Genomic DNA, 23,876 nt, shown 5'->3' with positions numbered 1-23,876 from the left:
AAAAATCTTTTTGCATGTTTGTGGTTTTGGTCGTTTTGTACCTAAAGTTTTGGGTGCAAAACCAGAATTTTGACATTTTGGTGCAGAATGTCGAAGTTTTTCTCCCAAAAGGCATTTTGCAAATATGGCGAAGAAGCCAAGTGATCCAGTCAACACCTAGACGTACCACAGCAACGCTCATTACTTCTGTTTAAATGCTGGTAATTTCAAGGATCAGCTAAAGTCATTGTGGGCTGATTAAATCTTTACCATTCTGATTGGTGCGTCTGATGACCTTCACTCATTGACTGTTGGATGCTTCGGTGACTGCCTGTAACCCTGGTGATATAAATACTGACCTCTGGTGCCAGTTCCAGTTTGCCGGCCCCTTATAAAGCAAAATCCTCACATGATGTCCAAACTGGTTTGGTCATCATGTGAGGGTTTCATTTGAAATCCCCAGTTTTAATTCTTATGGTTCTGTCGTAATTTATTCATATTTAACTTCAGTCTCAGTTTCTCCTGCGTGATGAAGGGCCCAGAAAAAGCACTGGAAGACATTTCATCATGTTGGTCAGAACCAGAGATTCTGCAAAGGAGATCCAGTTTAATCTATTATATAACCAACTTTATGGTGAAAATGTCTTAAAATTTGCTTTTAAATGAAAACAGATACGGCCTTTTTCTAAAAGTAGGTAAAACTAAAATCAATTAGATTGACAATAACTGATGTAAATAACAGATTTATATAAACTACACTAAAACAAGGCAAATGAATCACATTTTAGTTCAGACTAAAACTCATCTGGCTGATGCCAGGTGTGATGTCTTATAGCTTTTAGCTCATAATAAATAAAATCTGAATGAAAAATGTAAAAACAATAAAATGTCACAGTGGTTAAAGGTAAAATCAAAGTCCACAGTTAGCTAGTAGCGCTACTAACTAAAGCTACGTTGTTGAAAATTGGAAATGGACCAAAAATCGCAGTAATAGTATTACTAGTAGCATAGAGGTAAGGATAGGGACATGGCCTGTTTAGTAATGAAAATGTTGGCTATCAGCCATAACCTCAATATTAATGATATCGGCCTAAATTTTCCTAGCGATGAATCTGCTGGTTCTTATTTCCAGCGTCTTCCAAAACTCGTTTTGAACCCAACATCATCGTCAACATCCATCACTGAACTCACAAAAATGCATCCATTAGTTTGAACAGATATTGTTAATAAACAGTCAATAATAAACATGCAACAATAAAACAAACATCGCACATTACTGCCAAAGTTAGTGCAGAGCAGTGTTTGGGATCTGATGGTCTTTGGTCATGATAAATGTGCCGTCGTCATAGCAACTTACCGTTTCTCCTCTCCAACATCACATATTTACATCAGTGTTGGTATTTAGTGCCGGTGATTTTTATTTTCCTGGTTCTAGAACGGTTTTGTGGAACGATGACCGACCCACAGTGAGGTGAAACCATGCCAAGGTCCAACAGAACCACATTCATCTTATCAAATCATTTCTCCTTCACGTTCACAGGAAAAATAAAAAATATCCACGCAAAGCAGAAATTATTCATCTGGGATGAAACGTTTCAGATAAACTTTTTATGTTACTGAGTTAAATATTAGATTTATCTTTCAGCATTATTTACATTAATTTATTAAACTTTTTTTTGATTTTTTTTACAGTTTTTAGCAAAGCTATTTACAGATCTAATGTCATAGTTTTAAGGTTTGAACCTGTTAAAAAATATGTATATTAAAAAAAAATCAATTCAAATTTTCTGTTTGCAGTTACAGTTTTTTTTTTAAACTGACCAGAAACGTATGAAACCGTTTATTTATATAAGTTAGTTAATATATTAAGAAAAACATTTTAAATTTATATTTAAATACAGTTCTATACATTAATATTCCTTATGGTGATGCACATAACCAAGATCAGAAAAAAGTGCCTTTAATTTAGTTTGTTCTAAGAATAATTTAAAAAATATCTAAAGTTCTTATTTTTTTAAAATATTTTGGATATTTTTTCATTAAAATAAAATTTGATCTCAAATTTTCTGCCATAAAAAACGATTTTAAACATAAATGACCTGTTAAGATGAATTTTCACGACTCTCTCAAACACACGTGTTAGTTCGGACTGGTGGTGCTGGTGACAAGCCGCACAAAGTTTGCTGTGACGTGTTAGAAGCCAGAAGTTGATCCAGTGTAACCAGAGCTCCCAGTCCGTTTGGGTCTTACCGCGTTTGGAGGATTTACTGGCTGAGCGCTGGGAGACGTCTGGGAGGAGAGGACAGAGACCCAGCATTCATCACCGGAAGCAGAGCGACAAACATCCACCACAAACCCCCAGAGACGCCAACGCTCGGCTCGTTTCCTCTTTTCACCTCTACAGCTAAATCACGGTTTAATGACGGCCAGTTTACCGTTAATCAGAGGTTAAAAACCCAAATCCTCAGAAAAACAATCAACCCTTCAAATCTAGAGCCTAAATAAATGACATTTGATGCCTTTTATGGAGAATCTGCAAAAACTTTTCCTGAAAATCAGAGACATCCTGTGATTTAAAAACATGAAGGAGCAGCAAAAGCAAATGAGGTGGATTAGCAGTGCCCAGAAGTTCAGATGTTAGCACATCATGGCAGTCTTCAGTCAGAGGCCTCTTCAGATTCACTGGAAGACTGACTGCTATTGGAGATCCCTGCTGCCCACAGCATTAACCACCACAACGACTCTGGAGATATTCTGATGACGAGTTTTAATTTCCCTTTGGGGTAAATAAAGTCCAGAAATAATCTGACAGGAAATCTGGGCTGCGGATCAGAGATGTTCTCACAATCTGACAGATTAGAAGAACTTTAATTCCAGATGTTTGATGCTGATCTCAGGAAGTCTTTCTTTTCTGTTTTCCTCCTGCAGATGTTTGTCTTTCTGCTGGATTAATTCGACAGGATAAAAATCACATTAAAGGTTCTGAAATTATTTCACTGCAAAAACACAAAATCTTACCAAGTATTTTTCATCTAGTTTCTATTGCAAAAATCTTACAACACTGGAATTAAGATTGAGTTACAAGCAACTTTTCTGCAAGAAACAAGTTAGATTTAAGTCAATAACGTCTTAATATTTATTAAAAGTTTACTAGTTTCACTCAAATTATTTCACTTTTAATTTGTTTCCCATATTATAAGTGAAAAAAAATCTACTAATTGTTCTCGTACTTTTTAAATCAATATTAAGCTGAAAAACTAGTTTTGTCTTAATTCAAGTTTTGTAAGATAAAAACTAGACCAAAATATTTTGTGTTTTTACAGTGTGTTTTTTTTACAGGGTGTGAGAACTTCTGAATATTAAAATGTGATGATGATGATGATGATGATGATGATGGTTTCTCCAAACCTTTTGAACTTTGAACTCTAGATGCTGACGTGGAATGAAGGGGTTAACATTCGGTTTGAGTATTAAACCGGCAGACGGACGGACGGACAGAAGGTCATCAGGGTCACATGAGGACAGCTGGACATGCAGGTACCTTCTTAATGGATCAAGATGGCGGCTCATCCAGAACCAGAAAGCACAAACCCAGACCAGGCCCCAGGAGCCCGGTTCGATCCGGTTCTGATCGGTCCGGTCCGGTCCGGCCGTGTGTGGGTTTGGGTTTCCATGGAGCATCCAGGAGGGCTTGGAGTGAAGCAGTGCATGATGGGAAGCAGGGCGGCGTGGACGGGCGATGGGTTCTGATAACGGGTCCCCAGCTTGTAGCTGCTGCTCTTCACCACAAGAGGGAGCCGTTATCAAGCCAACAACCACAGTGAGGACATGAAGAAAGGGACAAACAGACACCTGGACAACACAGTCACTCTTTCTTCCCTTCAGTGCGTCTATCTGACCAGAACCAGAACCGGGACGGCCCGGCCAGCGGCCCGGCTTTCTGCTGAGCGCAGCGCTGAGTGAGACCCCTGCTGTCCGGAGGCTGAACTACGCCTGCTGAGCGTCCAGAAACGGCGCCGGCTTACTGCGGAGCCGCACAGGTCGGCGTGCGCGCCATGGGATGGGGCGGGGCAGCGGAGCATGCACGGGAGATGGGGAGTGCTAAAGCGGTGCCGAGCCGAGCCGATCCGAGCCAAGGTGCTGTGGTTGAGGAAGAGGAGGAGGAGGAAGAGCTGGGAAGGGCTGGACTTACCGGATATCTGCGGCTGGATGCCCGGCTGGTCGTTGGAGCTGAGCAGCTGCGCCTGGATGGTTTCCACCACGCGCTTAAAACGCCGACTTGGACCTGACAGGAAGAACAAACATAAACCTGATTAGAAACAAAATATTTAAATGATTTAAATCTGATTCACAGAATCTGATTCTCCTAAAGTTAATCCAGTCCAACCGTCTGTCTTCAAAAATTAAAATCAGTAACAAGAGTCCAGATGAGTCTGAACAGCTGCGTCTCCATTACAAATGTACAAAACTTTGTCAATATTCCACTAATGAAAAAAAAAAACAATATTGCAAATAAAACGCAATTAAAATCACAGGTGAAGAAGTTAAACATGAGCCTCCAACCACTTCCTGTCGTCGTCTTCGTGGTTTATGGCAGTAGCAACATGTTGATCATGTGATGAGCAAAGTGTTTTCACTGCAATTTCAATAAGGCCAAAAAAATGTTATTAATTAATAAATCACCTCATCTTGGCGCCAAAGCTACGAATCAAAAAAAGAATTTTTTCAAAATTGGATTTTCCATCAGACAAATTTACTAAAACGTCAAATTATGAAATGACTTGGTGATTGGAAACAGCTAGAGAGTTATGTAGCAAATAGTTACATTTACTTGAGTAACTCTTTATAAAAAAATATTTTTATTAATATTTTAACTGTGTTGTTCCTCTGAGTAACTTCACTGAACGAACATGTTTAAAAAAAACAGACACACACCTCCAGTTTCTATTAAAGTTTCATAAGTTTTAGATTGAAAAAACAAAATTATTTGAAATGTTTTTTCTTTTGACTGATTTTGTAATTATTTATTTCAGTTTGATCTGTAAATTACCAACATTTCCACCTGAGTGACTGATGATGTAAGATGTAAAATATTCAGTCAATGTTTTGGTCGGTACTTGAGTCGCTTTTTATCAAATCAAATCAAATTTTATTTGTATAGCACATTTCAGCAGCAAGGCTTTTCAAAGTGCTTTACATCATAACAAACAGAAACACAATGCAACATAGAATCAATAATCAAAACACGACATTAAATCAAGTTCTATCAATAAATTTGTAATTGATTACATTTCAAATACAATCCTAAACAGGTGGGTTTTTAGTTGAGATTTAAAAGAAGTCAGTGTTTCAGCTGTTTTACAGTTTTCTGGAAGTTTGTTCCAAATTTGTGGTGCATAGATGCTGAAAGCTGCTTCTCCTCGTTTGGTTCTGGTTCTGAGGATGCAGAGCAGAACCAGAACCTGAGAACCTGAGAGGTCTGGAAGGTTTTACCAAATTCTTTTTAATCTTAAATAGTTTCTTGGAGGCGACTTTTAATTTTTACTTGAGTAAAAATATGTTGATGTAATTCTACTCTTAGTTGAGTGTAAGTTTGGGTGATTGCTAACCTGCGGGGTGTGTGTGTGTGTGTGTGGGTGTGTGTGTGTGTGTTTACCTGACAGCAGGGTGAAGGTGACGGAGTAGATGCCGTTCTCCTTGGTGGCGCCGCTGCTCTCTGTGTAGGTGATGTCCACCTGGAACTTGACCGGCTTCTGGAAAACCGTGGGACCGGCCGTGGATTTGTACTCGGCCCTGAAGCTGGTCTGAGAAATGACGCTGTGGCTCAGGCTGGGGATCTGAACACACACACACACACACACAGCGGCGGCGTGACGGATGGGGCGGGTTCAACGTGCCGAGGCGTTGCGCAGCGTCAGCGTCTGGCCGACCAGACACACTCAATCTGAAGCTCGCTTCAGGTTCAGATCAGACTCAAACTGACACAAACGTTTTGCTTCCAGTGAGAAATAAAAACATTTTTCTTTTGGCACAAACAGGAAACAACACACAGGAAGCTAACATCAGATAACAGAATACATTTTTAAAAATAATTAAATTCTATTTATTAAGGAGAAGAAAAATGATCCAAATCAACCTGCAGCTCTGGGAGAAAACTAGGAGCCTTTCCAGCATGAACTTAATGTTTAAGGATTTAAGTCCAGACTTTGACTAGGCCAATCTAAATGTTGCTTGCTGTTTCTCCCGTCATAAGCTTCTGGTTCAGTCATTTCCCGCAGCAGAGGAACGGTTTACGCCCAGCAGTGTGGAGAAATCCTCCTGATGTGTCGAATGTCTGACGGGTTGAACCCGAAACTTTCTGTTTCACACGACCAACACGTTAAATACTGGCTGCAGTTTGCACTGCTGCCACTAGGTGTCCCCAGTTCATACACAGTGAGCCTTTAATATCTGAGTTTAAAACTAAATCTGACTTTGAGCATCTTTGCCTTCTATTTTTATGTACTGTGACTAGTTATAGTTTATATTTACATGTTTTTATTAAAATATTTGATTTAAAATGTTCCAGAAATGTTTTTTACTCCAAACTATTTAGTTCTCTGACTGAGGAGCTGAGCAGAACCTGAAGATGAGCAGCTGATTCCCTCTCTAATGTCAGCAGATCGGGCTTTGACTGTTCCACTCACGGACAGGAAGGCGTGAACGATGTCGGCCTTGATGGAGCTCAGAGGTTTGTCCCGGATCACGATGAAGATCTGCTCCTCTTTCTCCAGGTTGATGAAGTTCCCAAACCACGACTTCTTAGCCAGCCTGCAGGGACCAATCAGGAGTCACCAAAACAAAAACATCGTTCAAGCGTCACACTAACAACATGCTGGAAAACCTGGAAAACTCCTGGAAAGGTAGACCTGAGGATCCTCAGGAGACAAGCAGAGAATAAATCTTCAGATTAATCTGATTTATTCCCTGCTGGGTGACGCCAGCCTTTCTATTTCTGTTAGTTATTTATAACGGTGTAGCAGCAACGTGGCGTCAGCTGACTCATCCAGCTGCTTTCCTCCGTCACATTCCCACCTTTCCTTCAGCTTCACTGACTTGTTTCATGTAACGGACGGCAGGAAGAGCTGAACTCACTCTGGAGACGAGTCTGGGGTCAGACTGGACATGTCCTCCTGGGTGGGAACTGCAGACAGACAAACATCTGGATTACATCTCCTCCTCCTGTCTAATGAACAATCAGCACATTCAGTTTTCCTACATTCATTAAAACGATTATAAGGAACTAATCTGTTGTAAAAGTATTAATACTCCTTTAAACTCTTCACCTTCCATCTTGCATGAATCATAACTTATTATTAATCTGGGATTCGACGGACCAAACAAACTGCAGCAGCTTTTCCAGAGTTTTGTATTCCTGAGCTGTGAATCTCTGCAGCTCCTCCAGAACCACCATGGTTCTCTGTCAGTCCAGATGGATGAAATATAAAATAATAACTAATCTATGTTTGGTTTTCAAAACAAAATCGCAAAAATAAAACATTGTTTTTCCATTTTTAAGACCTAAATGTAAATTTGAAATCATTAAATATCCAGTGTTTGATTTTTCCTTCTGTCTAAATCCAAAATAAAATATAAATTTATTCTATATGCAGCGTTTTCTAACCATTACTTTATTTTTTAGGTGACTGTATGTGTGTTAAATTAAACAGGCTCCTTCAGCTGCTGCAGGTAAAACCAGAGCGGTTTGATTTTGTGCTGCATTTCGATGAATGTTTGTTTGGATGACTTGGATCAGATGAAGTGAAACCGCAGCGTTTTCCCATCATACCTTGCATTTTCCTGCGGTGGAAGCGCGGCGATCCCAGGAAGCTGTTCTTGATGGAGTTGAGGCGCGTCCTCCAGGGCATCCCGCCGATGGACGGGCTCGGCGGCGGCGTGGGGCTCGGCGTGCCGGCCGGGCTCTCCTTGGGCGTGTGCACCGGCGTGCCCTTCGGGGTGGGGAGGGGGCTCCCCCTGGGGGAGGGGTGGGGGGTTACCTGCGTGATGGGGACAGATTTGGCGTTGTGGTCAGGGTGGAGGTGGCGGCGGAGCGGGGACAGGGGGGGCACCGGGGACAGCGGGATGGACAGCTTGGGGGGAACGGTGAGGGGAGGGTGGCGCCTGGTCCGCGGGCTGCTGGGGGCCAGGGGCTGGCTCGCCGTGGACGGCTCGGGTTTGGGGGCGCCGGGGGTCTGGGCCGTGTGGGGCAGCGGGTTGGACCTGGTGGTCTGCAGGGGCTTCTCTGACACTTTGGGCTTGGCGGGGAGGGTCTGCGTGCGGGGGTGCATGAGGGGGGACCCCATCTTTGGCAGGTAGGGCGCGCGGGGCCCCACCCCATTCAGGTGCGTAGGGCTGCAGTTCGGGGACTGACAGAGATCGGGGGACTGGGGCGGGACGAAAAACCGGCGGTGGGGCTGCGGTTGGCCATGCAGCGTGACACGTGACAGCAGCGTCAGCCAATGAGAAAGCCAGAACACCACAGCCCAAAAAAAGTTCAATCCAATACAGAAGAAATGAGATTAAAACAGCCAGAAAAGGAACAAAATGGTGGGAGGAGTGGAGCAGGCAGGAGGAGGTGAGAGTGCAAGAAAGAAAGAAAACAGAACATGCTATTAGCAGAGTGATCAGCCAATCAGGAGGCAGCAGTGAAGCATTCATGAAGGATGCACCGAGTTCAAAGCCATGTAGCTGTAGCTTTAATCCTCATTTAGCATTTGATCTGAAAATCACCCAACAGTAAAGAAAACTTTATCTTCTGGAACATCGGTGCATCCCTCAACACTAGCAGCTTGGTGACCCAGCTAACAGATTTAGCTTAGCCCTCCGCCAGGAGAGCAGCCAGAGAGCATGCTCAGTGCTGACAGGAAGCCGTGGGGATGACTGATCCGATCGGGCCGGATCAGCCAGAACCCACAGAACGCAGTGGACCAGAAACACGAGACCAGGCAGCCAGTTCAGAGTGGAGACCATCAGTTAGCATCGTCATCATGCTAACAGTTAGCATCGTCATCATGCTAACTGATTAGGAATTAGCTGGCGTTTTTGTCAAATAATCTGCTAAATATTGACAAGTCTAATATCACGCTAAAGGCTAGTTAGCATATTAAGTATGACAGCTATGGCTAGGTTAGTATGTTAGCCTAAATGCTAGTATTGCAATAAAGGTCAGTTAGCTTATAATTTTTGCTGCTATGTCATTGAGGTGGATTACAGTGGATCCCCACATATTCACTATTTCATTTTTTTTGTTTAACTCCAAGTTATTTAGAGAAATTTTGCCTTTTTCTCACAGACTGTTTGTGTTTTAATGATGCTAGTGTGAACTAAAGCTGAGAATGTTACCTATGCTGACATAAAATTACAGTTAGCACATTAATTATGCTAATATTACAATCAGGATCACTTAGCTGTTTATTTATATATTGATATATGTATATTGATAAATAGAGTATTAATATAAATAAATATTGATCAATTAGCAGTTCAGCTATGCTAATATCTCCGTTAAGGTCATCTGGTGAATTGATTTCAACTTAACTTTTGGTTACAATTATTTTATATAAATTATGCTAATATTAAGGTCAGTTAGCATGCTAACTGGGATGCTAATGTTGTAATTAAGGTCAGCTAGAACATTATTAATGTTGATAACATTGAGGTGTGTTACCATATGGATTATTGTCAGTGTTGGTGAGTTAGTATTTTAATAACGCTGTAAAGCGATAAAGCGTTATGTATGAGTTATACTAATATCTTCTTACAGTTAGCACATTAGCTGTGCTATAAAAACAACATTAAGGCCAACTGGCTTTTTAATTCACCTGACTGACTGAAAATATTAAGATCAATCAAGACAAATTAGCACCAGAAAAACATTAATCTTTCTTCTGAATTTTATTACTTATATTTTCTAATTTATTACATTAACAGGCCTTTTTAGTGGCATCCCCAGCATTAAAATAGGTCATTTTGTAAAACAGAAACTTATTTAATGAGGACAGAACCAAACGGTCCAGATTCTCTCTGGTGGTCGGTACGTATGGAAGAACATTCTGGATCTGAGATGGATCCAGAATCACTTCATCTAAAGCTCTGTGTGACGCCAGCTGGTCCATCTTCATCACCATCATCATCACCATCATCATCACCATCATCATCTCCTCTCACCAGAGCTGAAGGATTTCACCATGAAAAGTCCCAACATTCAGGAAACGCTCTGCGTCCAACAGGCTGGATGAAGTCTGAAGTGGCTGCTGATGACAGTCTGAGGTGGAGGAGTGTGAGTGTGTGTGTGTGTGTGTGTGTGGGTGTGTGTGTGTGTGTGTGTGTGTGTGTGTGTGCAGCATGCCAGCAGAGCCAGCCAGCCAGGTGGGATGAAGGACGAAGGCTTACCCTGGGACTGCTGAGGGGGCTGGCGGACAGACCGGAGGACGCTCCGCTGATCGACCGCGACCTGAAGCAGCAACATCAGGTTAGAATTCAGCAGAAACATTTCAGCAACAAAACATCTGAAATCAAACTTTAGTTTTTACTCATTTACAACTGAAGAAATGAACTTGTTTTACTTCCTATCCCATGTTTTTAATTTCTCATCTGTTTTGACGAAACCAAACATTTCATATTTGTCAATTTTAAAATTTTGTAATGTAGTTTGTGTTTGTTCTTCTCTCCTGTCTGTGCAACAATATACATAAAACCAGAGGAAAATAAATATGGGATTAAACATTTTGGGGAGAAAAACCAGTTTACCAGCTGGACATGATGATTAAATCTTATTTTATTCTGATTTATTCCACTTTATCTAATCTGTTCTGACTGAGAGACACTTTCTTTGTCACATTTTTACCAGATGTTTAGTAGAACTGTGTAATATTTAGCATATTTACTGATTTTAACATGATTATAAATGATAAACATTAAATCTGTCTATACCTGGAGGGACTGACTTATTAATAACAGATTAAAAACTGATTCTGTTTATAAACAGTCATTTCTATATTTAGCTGAGAACAATGCTTTATGGCCTGGGTGACCTTTGACCTTTAAACAAAGTGAATCTGTTTGATAATATTAAAGATCAACAAATACTGAAGTTTGTTTTTCTTCTTGCAGAGATCATTAAAAAAATGATTTTTACTGTTTTTATTGAATTTTAAAATTGATGTTAGACGATAAAGTCTGAAGTTTTAAATGTCTTGAATCAAAAGGTTTTTATGCTGGAACCAGTTTAACAGTCAGAGACTCAATGAAAGTCACAGCTGGTGATGAAGTGACGTCATGGTAATTATGTCAGATGTTTTATTGGATTTATTAAAGTAAATGGAGGAAGTTTGAGCTGCAATGAAAACATGTCAGCATTTTAAACACGCATCAAACGTTTTATTCATCAGCGCTGCTGCTTCTTTCTGCTCATCATCACATTTTCCATTTTTCATTCTCGTCTCATTAACTTTTCATTTTCCCCGTTTTCCAGTCTGACGTCGCCTCAGACCAGCAGCAGGAAGTGGAAACACGCCGAGCTGCTGATGTTGTCTGGCTGCAGCTTCACTTTGTGGGAAATTAAAAAGTGGAAGCAGTAAATCATAATTAAACGCTCTTGACCTCAAAGGCAGAAACGGCGACAGAAACATCCAGAAAACAAAAGGAGGCAATAAAACCAGGATGTTGGAGGATAAACTGTTCGGTTTTACTGCAGAAATGTTCCAGACTTCATAATAACTGAAACCCAGATTTTTTCACCCTGTAGGAACTCTGCAGGTTTTTATTTGGACTACCTTTTAAAATACTCTTCAAAATAAAAGTCCAACTGTGTGAAGGGTTTGATTCCTAATAAAACCGGTGGTGAAGGATCTGTGATGACATCATCATCCTGTTTCCCGATCGGCTGAGCGGATCACCGCCTGATCCAGCAGCAGCAGCCGGACTCTGTCCACGCCTCCGCCTCTTCACATGAGGAGCTCCATTAACATAAAACTCATTACTGGTGACGGCCGTCCAGTCCGGACGCCGGCAGCTCTCCGCATCGCAGCGGCTAAATTAATTCCTGCTGCTGCAACAGGCGTCGTTTCCACGCGTCGCCCCAATTAGACGATGAGTGAGATAACGGGCTGCTGAGTGCTGTTTGTCCTCCATCTGCATTCCTGCCAATTAATTTATGCTAATCTGCATCCAGGCCCACAAACGACTCGCTAACGGGGTTTTCCTGCCGCAGCAACATGGCGTCTGCCTGCCGACTCCAACGCCTCACAGCTGCACCATCATCCCCGCTCCGCAGTGGAGGAGGAAGTTCCTGCTCCTCTGACAGGAAACAAACGAATCCAGGATTTCACTTCACCGTTTGGTTCATCTGCATCATCCTCAGCATCCAGCTGACAGAGTTTGAGTCCAAACTCTCAGATGTGAAGGAAACAGGTTCGTATTTCATATCAGACTTTCCAAATGTAGCGCCGCTCGTTAACAGATCAGATCGTTAATCTGTTTTTCAAGTTGCTTTTACACTGATGGCTGTTTCCTCACTGACTGGCCCTCCAGCTCATCTTGTTCTCTTTTTCAGTCACATTTTCTGTTTTCTTCACATTTCTCATTAAAACCCGTTCATCTCTGAACAGAACCTGCGGGTCGAGGTCAGAACTCCTTCCTGAACCTCATGGCTGCGGTTCATTCTGGCCTGTTGTCGTCTGATCTGGACCAGAACCGTGGAGGTTCTGTGGTTCTGTTCCTGATTCCTTGTCTGAGTTATTTTAGATTTTTCCCCCAGATGTCACACAAGGAAGCGATGAGTTTAAAATTCATTCACATTTAACTCCAGTGTTGGGATTTATTATTAAATTTTCCTCCAATTTTTACCCCAAACGCTTAAAAAACTGGAGTTTCAATAAAAAACTGTGAGAAACAAACACGTCTGAAGGAAATTTTAAAGGTTTTCAGCAGCAAATTATGTTGAATTATTGACCAAAGACTAAATTATAGACTAAATGTTTTATTAGAGTATTTTCATTTGACCCATTAGATGTAAAAAGACAGTTTTTGTTCGATGTGGTTCTGCTCTGTCAGTTTATCTGAGGCTTCAAACGGTGAGTTGGACTTTATTTAACTTTTATAAAGTGGTTTAAAGTTTTACTGAGTCTGGAGTTATGATTATATACTTTATTAGCATACTGCATTGGAAACTGAACAATCTTAGATTTCCAATTAAGTAAATCTGTTGGGACTCAAAGTTTTAAAAAAGTCACATTTTGTATTTTTGAATAATTATTGTCAAACACTTGAACTGTTTATTAACCTTTTGGAGGTTGCTTCCTTTTTTATCATCTCTTCATAGACGTTTCATTTTAAAGAAAATCTGTCTTCAGATTTGAACATTTTTGCCCCCAAAGAACAAAAACTACAGGAAATAGAAACAGTTTCTGCTGCAGCTTCAACGTTTGGGAGGGAAAATAACGGAGCAAAAGAGAAAAGCTGAACGGAGACAACAGACGAGGAACGGAGCCGAGCCGTACCTTTCCTCCTTGCTGCAGTTAGCGTTTGTGATATCCAAGCTTTTACTGAAAACAGATTTGCTAAAAAAAAAAAGAAAAACAGAAAAAACAAAGAGGCAGGAAGGAAACGAAGAGACAGAAAAGGTGATCACATAAAGGAGGACAGAGGTTCAGCATGCAGCATCACGAGAAACAGAAACGTTATCAAATAAAGAGAAACGGTTAAAATACTCATGCAAAGGTCGAGAAATAAAGGAGGAAATGCATTCAGAGGTCAGAGGTCAAACTCCACTAACTGTTTCCATCCATTCATCGTGTCATTGATTGGTTTAGTTGAACTTTTCTTTTTCTGTTGGCCTCAAATATTTAATATTTGAGGCCAACAGAAAAATTATTTTGGAGTTTTAATCTCAGCGGGTGGATGGAGCGGTTCTGGAGCGGTACTGGAGCGGATCTGGAGCGGTTCTGGAGCGGTTCTGAAGTTCTGGAGCGGTTCTGGAGCAGGGTTCTGAAGTGGTTCTGGAGCGGTTCTGGAGCGGTCCAGCTGCAGTTCCTCAGGTCTCTCTCCCTGCTTCCTCTCTGCTCCAGTTTTCAACGTTCCCTCCGACGGTTCGCAGGTTTTCCTGGTTGATCTTTGAGTTTCCTGAAACCTTCAGAGTTTTATGGTTCGTTCACACCAGCCTGCTCAATCCGCTTTAACTGGACTCTGATGCCAACTCTGGTTCCACTGGACTGGACTACGGTAACGAGCTGCATCCTGCAGGGATGAATGGTTCTGCTGCAGGAGGCCCAAAACGCAGCAACACGTCTTTAACTGGCACCAGAACCACTGATGGTTTAAAACCTTCCACTGGTGGCCAAACCAGTTAAAATGATTGGATCTGTTTTCCTTCCTGGTCTTTCAGATCTGAACTTCAGTTTTATGGTTGTTGTTGTATTTTATTTTAAATTTGTGCTTTTATCTTGTTGTATTGTGCAGCACTTTGTCCTTTACTTTATCTATAAAACTGGATTTTTATCACATCAGTCCATGTTGACGGTAAACTGGGTCCAGTGTGGACAGAACCAGTCGTGTTCCAGCAGTTTCCAGTTCGGACCTGAGCCTCGGTGGTTCTGCTACAACCAACCGATGATTTTAGAATCTCAGCTGCTGGAAATTTAGTTTTTCCTGTTTGGACTCATCCTGGACTCAGGAGGATTTCGTCCAGCGGATGGAAACAGGAAGCGGATTCATCCAGGATGAATCAAAAGGTTTTTGTTCATTTACTCTGAAGCTGCAGTTCATGCAAACAAAAAGAAACCTGGAGAATAAAATCACAGAAAAACGAGCCTCACATGCAGGTCTGAAACAATTAATCGTATTAATGACGATGAATCATTAGTTAAAATAATCGTCAACTAATCGATGAATCGTTATAGATTCAGAAAAAGGTCATTGGCTCAAAGAGCAGTTAGAGTAGAAATTAAGACAAAGCTAAAAATAATTAAACATTTTACATTCAAGATTAAAACAAACAAAAAAAAATTGTCTGTACATTTTTCTGCCCATAAATCCTCTGGTTGCATTTTTAGCTTCACCTGGAATAAAGTCTGTAAAAAAAATATTAAACTTTTTTTATCCAGTTATTTTTGTACTGAAGCAGAAACTGTGAGATCAGATCCAACCTTCGCTATTAATGATCGAACTAAATGAATCCTGTTACTGAATTATTTCTCTAAACTGAATTATTTGTTTATTAGGATCTTTTAATATATTTATAATGTATAAAAAGGCTTTTTTATCTGATTAATCACCAGAATAATTGATAATTAGGATAATTGTTACTTGCAGCCCAAATATCTTGAGGTTTGAATCAGACAGAAATAAACTTCATGGTTATGAAACGACTCAAACCTCCCAGTTTCTCCTGATTCATCCTGACTTTCAATATTTCTGCCCAGAAACAAAACAAAGATCCTCAGAGCTGCAGGACAGCAGGCTGCATGCACGCCTCCTCACACAGAACCCGACCCGGATCCAGGTCCGGATCCAGGTCCAGGTCCAGGTCCAGACCCTGAACCAGATCCGACCCATGCTACGGCACGCTGGACCAGAACCGAACCCGCTGAGACCGGGCCGTACGTCAGGGCCGACGCAGCGGATCATTTATTAAACTGCAGTTCAGAGTCGCTTCCTGGTTCTCATGAACTGTTCAAATACATCAAAATGATCCCAGTGGATCCAAATGATCCCTTAAACATCTGATCTGACCCAGAGACAAGTCGGACCATGCGCATGCCGCCGCTCCTCACCTCTGACCGTGGGTTGCCATGTCGATGGCTCGCCGCACCGGGACGGGCGACCCGCCCTCTGTGACGGTCAGAACCTCCATGGACTTCCTCTCTGGTCGCCGCTTGCCGTGGCGGCTCAGCATGGGCGAGTCAACGCGCTTCCTGGGAGGATCTGCTGAGACGGGACGACAAGATCAACAGTTCAGGACCCAAAGGTTAAAGGTCACCCATTACACTTCCTTGAGCAGGTGGACGGGTCTATAGGAGATACAAACATGTTATTAGAGATTTCAGTCTGACCAGTTCTGCCCATCTTCAACTGTTTTAGAGGCCTGTCACTTTAAATCCAAACAAGCCACGCCCCCAAACTCAACGTTTACACTCGCACCTGAAAACGGCTGCAAACAGATGCTCAATTATACAACCGGACATCTTTGAAAAGCTTCTGGAGTCAACAACTAAACTCTTGTGTTTTCCAGCAGCCAGCATCAAGTATGAAGTAAACTATGGTGGAAGAAATTATATTTTATTTGTTTCCTGCTTCTGTTACAACAAGATTTTAATTTTCCCCACAATTGTAACCAGAAGCTGAAATAGAAACTTAAATATTTCCTTGTACTCTGGTTGCCTGAACCCCAGCAGACGGCTGAGGGAGCAGCAGGGACGTACCGATCTCGTTGCGCGGCGGCAGGTTCTGGTCCTCCTGGCTCGGGTATCTCTCCTTCCGGTCCAGCAGCAGGAAGTAGATCATCTTCTCCTGGTTGTCACTGAGGAGAGAAGAGGGAGCTGAGCGCCTGGCGGTGCAGAGCCGCTCCACCACGGCGGTCAGTCGGTCGGTCGGTGGTCTCACTCACTCCTCAGACAGCAGGTCTTTGGTCAGCTTGTCCTTGTCCCTGAAGCAGCCCAGGGAGTGCATGCTCTCCAGGACGTCCGGGTCGATCTCCTCCGGCGCGCCCAGCGTCCTGATGGACACCTTCCTGGGCACCGGCTGCTCCGGCTCCGGCTCGTTTTTTCCAGCCCTGCAACACAAACGGCGGAGATGCTGAGGAGCAGCAGAGGATTGTGGGAACTAAAAGGTGGAGTTAAATATGAATACAGAACTGACATTAGCTAACGCCACAGTTAGCCATCAGTCACTGATCAACCAGGACAAAGGTCAACATAATCCCAGATTATCATTTATATATTGTACCACTGGTGGGCTACGCTAGCTAGTCACGCTAACACCAAGGCATAATAATTTACATGTTCCATAATATCCTTAGATACTGCATTTATGTTTATTTCTTCTACTGTTTGTTTTTTTTGTTTCTTGCTAGGAATAAAATTACTGGAGGAAAAACAAGCAGAAGGAAAGAAACGGATCTGATTTTATCTCTTTTCGCCTGACAAACTGTTGATCAGGACTGAATTTTAAACGCAGTGAAAATGGAAAAACATCCAAAGTGCTGAATATTTTTTGGTGGCAGCCATTTTGGAGTCACATCTTAGTAAATTAGAGCAGCAGCAGAAACTCTGCGCAGACAGTCGATGTTTTCCTCTGATCAGCAACATTTTCTGCTTTTCTGAGCCAGAAACAGTGAATCCATTAAGATCAGAGGAGCTGCTCTCCTTCCTGACTAATGGACGCACTTCTTCGAAAGGAAAAAAACAGCTTTGATCATCATCATCCGCTGCTGCGTTTTATCCTTTTCAGCTCTCATAATGAGAAACACTCACAGGTGAAACCAGCAGGTTTGTACTTACAGGTACCAGGTGTGCTTCTGGATCTGCTCTAACTGCAGGAGGAACCACAGGACAGGAAACACTCGTCTGAGATCATTTCACAATATTTGCCCGTTTTCTAACGCGTGGCTCTTCGGTCGGCAGCGTACCGTCAGACGCTTGGCGGCGTCCACCTCGATCATCCCCCGCAGGAGGTTCTGGCAGTCCGGAGGGATGAAGTGCGGCATGTGGAAAACTCCCAGCTTCACCTTCTCCAGGAGGTTCCTCAGGTTGTCGTCGTCGAACGGCAGCGCACCCTGAGAGGAAGAGGCCATGATGATGATGATGATGGTGGTGAGAAATCAAATATCTGAATCTTAACCAGCAGGAACACAAAGCTGCAGACTTTAGGATCAGGTAACATTATCAGCTCTATTTAACCAAAACCATCAGGTCTTCTCTGAATTAATCCATAAACATGTCTGATAAAGTTCGGCACATTGGCCACTTTCAAAGGTTTCAAATTCTATGTTGTTTTTCTCTATATTCTCATTTCATCTAGAAATATTTTAAAACTCCAACATGAGCTGGAAAATCAGGTTTGAGCCGTTTTTTAATTGTAATTAAGGGCCAAACAAAATCACTCAGAGGGCCGCAAATGGCCCCCGACCCACACGTTGGACACCCCTGATCTGAACCGTCCCAGTAGAGGTCCTGGTTTCCTCTAGGACTGTTCTGGATTTATTTCCCATCAGCATGATGCTGCCACCGCCGTGCTGTGGTCTCATCTCTCAGAACCGAACCGGCTTCGGGTTCTGAAGAACTGGCCTCACTTTGAAACATTTTCTGTCTCGGTTTGTGGACTTGTTTCTGGCTGACAGAACCGGTGGGCTCGTCAGACAGGAAGTGGGCCCATCAGACAGGAAGTGGGTCCGTCAGACAGGAAGTGGGCCCGTCAGACAGGAAGTGGGTCCGTCAGACAGGAAGTGGGCCCGATGGCGGTGATGAAGCCGTCCGAGGCGAGGAGGACGGCTTCATCACCAGATGGCCGTCGACACGGCAACGAGTTGTCACAACAACGCGGGCCGGGACATTCATCTTCCCGCTCCGCCTTAATCAAGACGCCGCCACGCTTCGCTTCACACGGCGAACAAACAGCAATCAAGTCGTTGCCGTGGCGACTCACTCATCACTGTCGCGTTTCGCAGCGCCAGAGGTTGGAAGACGTTTGGGAAGCTCCTCTTCCTCCTCTTCCTCACCATCTGGATGGAAAGTGAAGCTCACAGTTTTCTGAATTATTTCTGCAGCAGCTTCGATTCATTTAATCTGAAAAAACTTCGTTTAAAACCTGAAATTTTCTGTTTTCATCGGTTTTAATCTCCAGGACTAAAAGCAGCTCAGAGGGAAACCTGAGAGAAATCTGATGCTGCAGGAAGAAGAAGGGTAACCATGGTAACTTTGGTAAAGTCCTGGTTGTTTAACGTCATAAACTTCATTTTTAGCACTAATTAAAATAATAAGGAAATATAATTGTAAAGCAGATTGTGGTTTTGACTCTTTTAGATAGAAAAGTTTCAGTTTTTCCTTCCCAGAGGAAAAATCTGCTAACATTAATTTACTTTTCAATAACAGAAAATAATCCTGCTTCAGTGTTTGTATTTTATTTTATTTTTACTGCATCATGTTTTCATTTTTTATTTTGCTTCTCATCATCCAGAAATATTCTTTCACCTTTGTGATGGCCAAATCCATGGCCACACTCTGATGTCGGTAACTCTTTTTATGCACAGTTCATTTTTCATACAAACACAACACTTTAGTTTCAATAAAAACATTTATTAGTTGATTTGAATGCATTTGTTCTATTTGTTAGCGCGCACATTTAGTTAACATATGTATTTATATCAACTTAAAATTAATTTGGTTTGCTTAAGATTAATTCTGTTTGTTTTTCCCTCCGGTACTTACCTGCCTTGGAGTTACCAGACAGAGGATGGGGGCCAGGGCTCAGCAGGCTTACATGCTGATTGGACTGAACCACTAGTTCCTGCTGGCAGGGGGATTTGTAGTTTCTTTCTTTAGATAAGTTTTGTATTTAAGTAAATATTAGTATTTAAAGTTTAATATTTTTGATTTTCAGTTTTGGGTCTTTAGTTTAGCCAAACTTAGCTGTACTGTTATTTGTTTTGTGTTATTTGTAGTTGTATTCTGTTTAGTTACCCCTATTGTGTCTTAATTGGTCTGATCAGCCAGTATATAAACCCCTGTGTGTCATTTCTTTGTTAGGTCAGTTATGTTTGTTTGTACAGCCAGTTTGTTTACATTTTTTGCCTGAGTTCAGTTTTGTTTCTTTGACCTCTTTTATGAGCTCAGTTTATCTTTTGTTATTTATAATCTTTGGGTTAAAATAAAAAACCCTATTTTTCTAATATGTCCTGTGACTCCTCCTGTTTTTAACTCGGTCCATCACATGTGGTGTCAGAAGTGAGGATTTTGAGTTGAGGAGGCAGGATTTTTTTTCTATTTTTTGATTTTTGTGAGTAATTTTTTTTTTTTTACTAACCCCCTCCAACAAATTTTTGAGCCATGCAGAATGGTGTGCGCCCAAGAAAAGGAAACAAGGTTGAGACCAAAGAGGTTTCCCAGCAGTCAGAGAGGGAGGAAATGGAAGGAGGAGCTTCAGCAGCAGCTGGAGACACTGAGCATGATGAGACCAGAGAACCAACTCTGCATGATATTGCTGGAATTCTTCAGGCCTTCATGGGACAACAGGAAGTTCGGGAGAAAAAGCAGAGAGAGGTTTCTGCACAGCAAGAACAGCGCTTCAAGTGTTTGCAACACCAGTTTCGGCTTTTGCAAATGGAAATGCATGCCAGGACAACCCCGCCCCCTGAGCCCACATCAATTGATCCACAGCCTGTTGAAATTCAAACTGATCATCAGATTCAAGCAACATCTCAACCTGAGGATTCAGCTTCCAGCTCAATGGGTCAGTCTGTGCACATTCATCATCCTAAATTAGAAAAATTAACTGTTGAAGATGATATTGAACACTTTCTGACCACTTTTGAGAGAATTGCAGCTGCTTATCGTTGGCCAAAGTTGGACTGGATTTTTCATCTCATTCCTCTTCTGACGGGTAAGGCTCGCAGCGCCTATGTTAACATGGATGTGGATGATTCCCTGGAATATGAAAAGGTAAAAGCTGCCATTTTACAAAAATATGATATAAATCCAGAAACGTACCGACAAAGATTTCGCTGCCTTGATAGTCTTGATGAGAGTCCAAAGGAATTGTATTCAAGACTCAAAGAACTTTATGAGAAGTGGATTCAGCCTAAAGATAAAACTGTGAAACAAGTTGGTGAATTGATTATTCTGGAACAATTTTTGAGAATGCTGTGTCCTGAGCTTCAGGTCTGGATCAAGGAGCACAATCCAAAGTCTGCTGCAGAAGCTGCTACTCTGGCGGATGTGTTTGTAGCTGCCAGAAGTAGGAGTCAGCCTTGGAGCAACAGTGCATGGAGAGCTGCTAAAGACTCACGTCGGCTACAACCCTCTCAGCCTCATCAAAAGCTACCAACAGGTGTGGGTAAGCCTTTTTTAAGAGAAAATCAGCCTTTCAAGACAGGAAAAAGACCACCAGTGTGTTACCTCTGTGGACAAGAAGGTCACACCAAGCCCATGTGCCCCAAGAATCAAAGTAAGCTAACTCAAATGTGTTTTGTGCCTCACCAGAATATGGGTATTAAACCTGAAATAAAGCAGTCAAATAAAATCATCCTAGTGAAGATTGCTGGACATGAAATGAATGCTTTAATAGATACTGGCAGCACACAGACTCTAGTGCACAAGAACCATGTGCCAACTAATTGTATATGCCCTTCTGAAACAATATCAGTTTGCTGTATACATGGTGATGAGAAATCATACCCCACTGCTGATATGTTTGTTGAGGTGCAGGGGGCTCCCTATTTGTTGAAGGTTGGGGTAGCTGATAACCTACCCTATCCTGTAGTTCTTGGGGAGGATCTGCCTGTTATTTATGATTTATTGAGGGATGTGCAGAGCTGTAATGTGGCTGTAACCAGGTCCCAAGCTAAAAATCAAGATGAGCATTTTGCAACACTCAGTGCTTTACCCTTTTTTGAGGCTGAGCTGCAGACAGAACCTGGGAAATCACGGAAGCCACGCAGTCAAAGAAGGCGGGAGAAATTTCAACATGCACTGGGTGAGACTTCAGTTGAAGTGGCTCCAGATATGCCACTGGGTTTTTCAATACCCACAAACATCAGACAAATGCAGCAGAATGATCCAACTTTGTCTGCCCTGTTGCTGAAGGCTAGGGGGGAGGCCTCTGTAGGGTCTGACACAAATAAAGAGCAGTATATACTGCAGGATGGCATTTTATACCATCAACATGGCCAGTTTAAGCAGTTAGTTGTCCCTAAGGAGGCTCGTGAGACAGTGCTGACTTTGGGACACTCTATTCCCTGGGCTGGCCACCTTGGGAAGTATAAGACCACTGCTCGCATTAAGCGGTATTTTTTCTGGCCTGGTTTGAGATCAGATGTTGCTTTATTTTGCAGAAGCTGCCCTGAGTGTCAGAAAACCTCAATTAGAGTCCCTACCAAAGCACCACTTCAACCCCTGCCCATCATTGGCACACCTTTTCTACGTCTTGGGATGGACATAGTTGGCCCTGTGGAAAAAAGTAAATCTGGAAATCGCTTTATGCTAGTCATTACAGACTATGCGACCAGATATCCTGAAGTTTTTCCATTAAAGACTGTTAAAGCAAAACATGTAGCTTCCTCACTGATTCAACTTTTCTCAAGGGTTGGATTTCCACAGGAAATTCTAACTGATCAAGGCACTAACTTTATGTCCACACTATTGAAACAGGTCTACAAGCTGTTGGGCATCAGGAGCATGAGGACGACACCATACCACCCACAGACGGATGGCCTGACGGAGCGTTTTAATCAAACTTTAAAACAAATGCTTCGTAAGTTTGTTAATGATACAGGCTCTGATTGGGATCAGTGGTTGCCATACCTCCTTTTTGCCTACAGGGAGGTTCCTCAGGCTTCCACAGGTTTCTCCCCATTTGAGCTCCTTTATGGCCATGATGTGAGGGGCCCTCTGACCCTGCTGAGAGATGCATGGGAGGGAGACCAAAGTAAAGAGGATCCTGTTAATATTATTTCATTTGTCCTCCATATGAGGGATAAACTGCAGCAGATGAGTGAGTTAGCTCAGAGTCACATGGCAGCTGCACAGAAATATCAAAAGGTTTGGTTTGATAAAAAAGCTCGCCACAGAAGTTTTGTTTCTGGTCAAAAGGTTTTGGTTATGTTGCCAACTTCTGACAGCAAGTTGCTTGCAAAGTGGCAGGGACCCTTTGAAGTACTGAGGAAAACTGGACCTACTACCTACCAAGTCTCCACACCAGGTTTCCAACGAGGGAGTCGAGTGCTCCATGTTAATCTTCTCAAGGAGTGGGTTCCACGGAAGGAGAATGAAACAGAAGTGTTGCTTATTCACAGAGTGGATGAGGAGGAAGAAGTTAATGACTATTTGCCTTCAGTAACATCCTCTGTGCTGGACCTAAGCCATCTCACCAGTGAGCAACAGTCTCAGGTAACACCTCTTATTACTTCTGACATATTTCAAGAGTGCCCAGGTCGCACCACTCTGGTGGAGCACAGCATTGTTCTAAAACCGGATGCTGTTATAAAGCGTATGAGTTACAGGATACCAGAACGCTTCCGGGTGGAGCTGAAGGAGGAGATGGACCTCATGCTGTCTTTAGGAATCATTCAATCTTCAACAAGTGAGTGGTGTAACCCAGTTGTTTGGTTCCGAAAAAGGATGGCAAAATAAGATTTTGCATCGACTTCAGGTACCTCAACTCCATATCAAAATTTGACTCCTACCCAATGCCACGTATTGATGACCTCATTGAGCACCTGGGGGAAGCAAGATATTTAACAACTATTGATCTGTCTAAAGGCTACTGGCAGGTGCCTCTCACCAAACAGTCCCAGGAGCTGACAGCATTCCGCACCCCTTGGGGATTGTTCGAGTTCACAGTCCTGCCATTTGGTCTGCATGGGGCCCCAGCAACATTTCAAAGACTAATGGATCAGGTACTCTGTGGGCTCTCAGCATTCACCTGTGCATACCTTGATGATGTTGTGGTTTTTAGTAGAACCTGGGAAGAGCATGTTGACCATCTAAAGGAGGTCCTGGATCGGCTGCGTTCTGCAGGCCTTACCATCAACCCAGCAAAGTGTGCTCTTGCTAAGACAGAAATACAGTATCTTGGGTTCACTATTGGAGGTGGCATTCTTAAACCTCAAGTTGATAAAATCAATGCTATAGCATCCTGTCCGCTCCCAC

General features: G+C 42.4%; 1 protein-coding gene across 1 annotated transcript in view; it reads right to left on the bottom strand.

The window, feature by feature from the left end:
* The window catches only part of LOC116718629 (serine/threonine-protein kinase BRSK2-like), a 99,705-nt gene that overhangs the window by 2,008 nt on the left and 73,821 nt on the right, over positions 1-23,876 (bottom strand). Inside the window, exons 8-19 of the mRNA XM_032560775.1 lie at positions 17,642-17,788; positions 17,514-17,545; positions 16,622-16,786; positions 16,437-16,534; positions 15,789-15,939; positions 10,411-10,471; positions 7,808-8,015; positions 7,114-7,162; positions 6,666-6,789; positions 5,636-5,816; positions 4,172-4,264; positions 2,230-2,268 (exon numbers count right to left, since the gene is read on the bottom strand). Of these exons, the coding sequence (XP_032416666.1) occupies positions 2,230-2,268; positions 4,172-4,264; positions 5,636-5,816; positions 6,666-6,789; positions 7,114-7,162; positions 7,808-8,015; positions 10,411-10,471; positions 15,789-15,939; positions 16,437-16,534; positions 16,622-16,786; positions 17,514-17,545; positions 17,642-17,788 (1,348 nt within the window). The remainder of the gene's footprint in view (positions 1-2,229; positions 2,269-4,171; positions 4,265-5,635; positions 5,817-6,665; positions 6,790-7,113; positions 7,163-7,807; positions 8,016-10,410; positions 10,472-15,788; positions 15,940-16,436; positions 16,535-16,621; positions 16,787-17,513; positions 17,546-17,641; positions 17,789-23,876) is intronic.

Source organism: Xiphophorus hellerii, chromosome 4 (assembly GCF_003331165.1).
Source record: "Xiphophorus hellerii strain 12219 chromosome 4, Xiphophorus_hellerii-4.1, whole genome shotgun sequence".
NCBI classification, from domain to species: domain Eukaryota; kingdom Metazoa; phylum Chordata; class Actinopteri; order Cyprinodontiformes; family Poeciliidae; genus Xiphophorus; species Xiphophorus hellerii.
The sequence above is the reverse complement of the archived record's forward strand: the minus strand, read 5'-3'. Positions and strand labels throughout refer to the sequence as shown.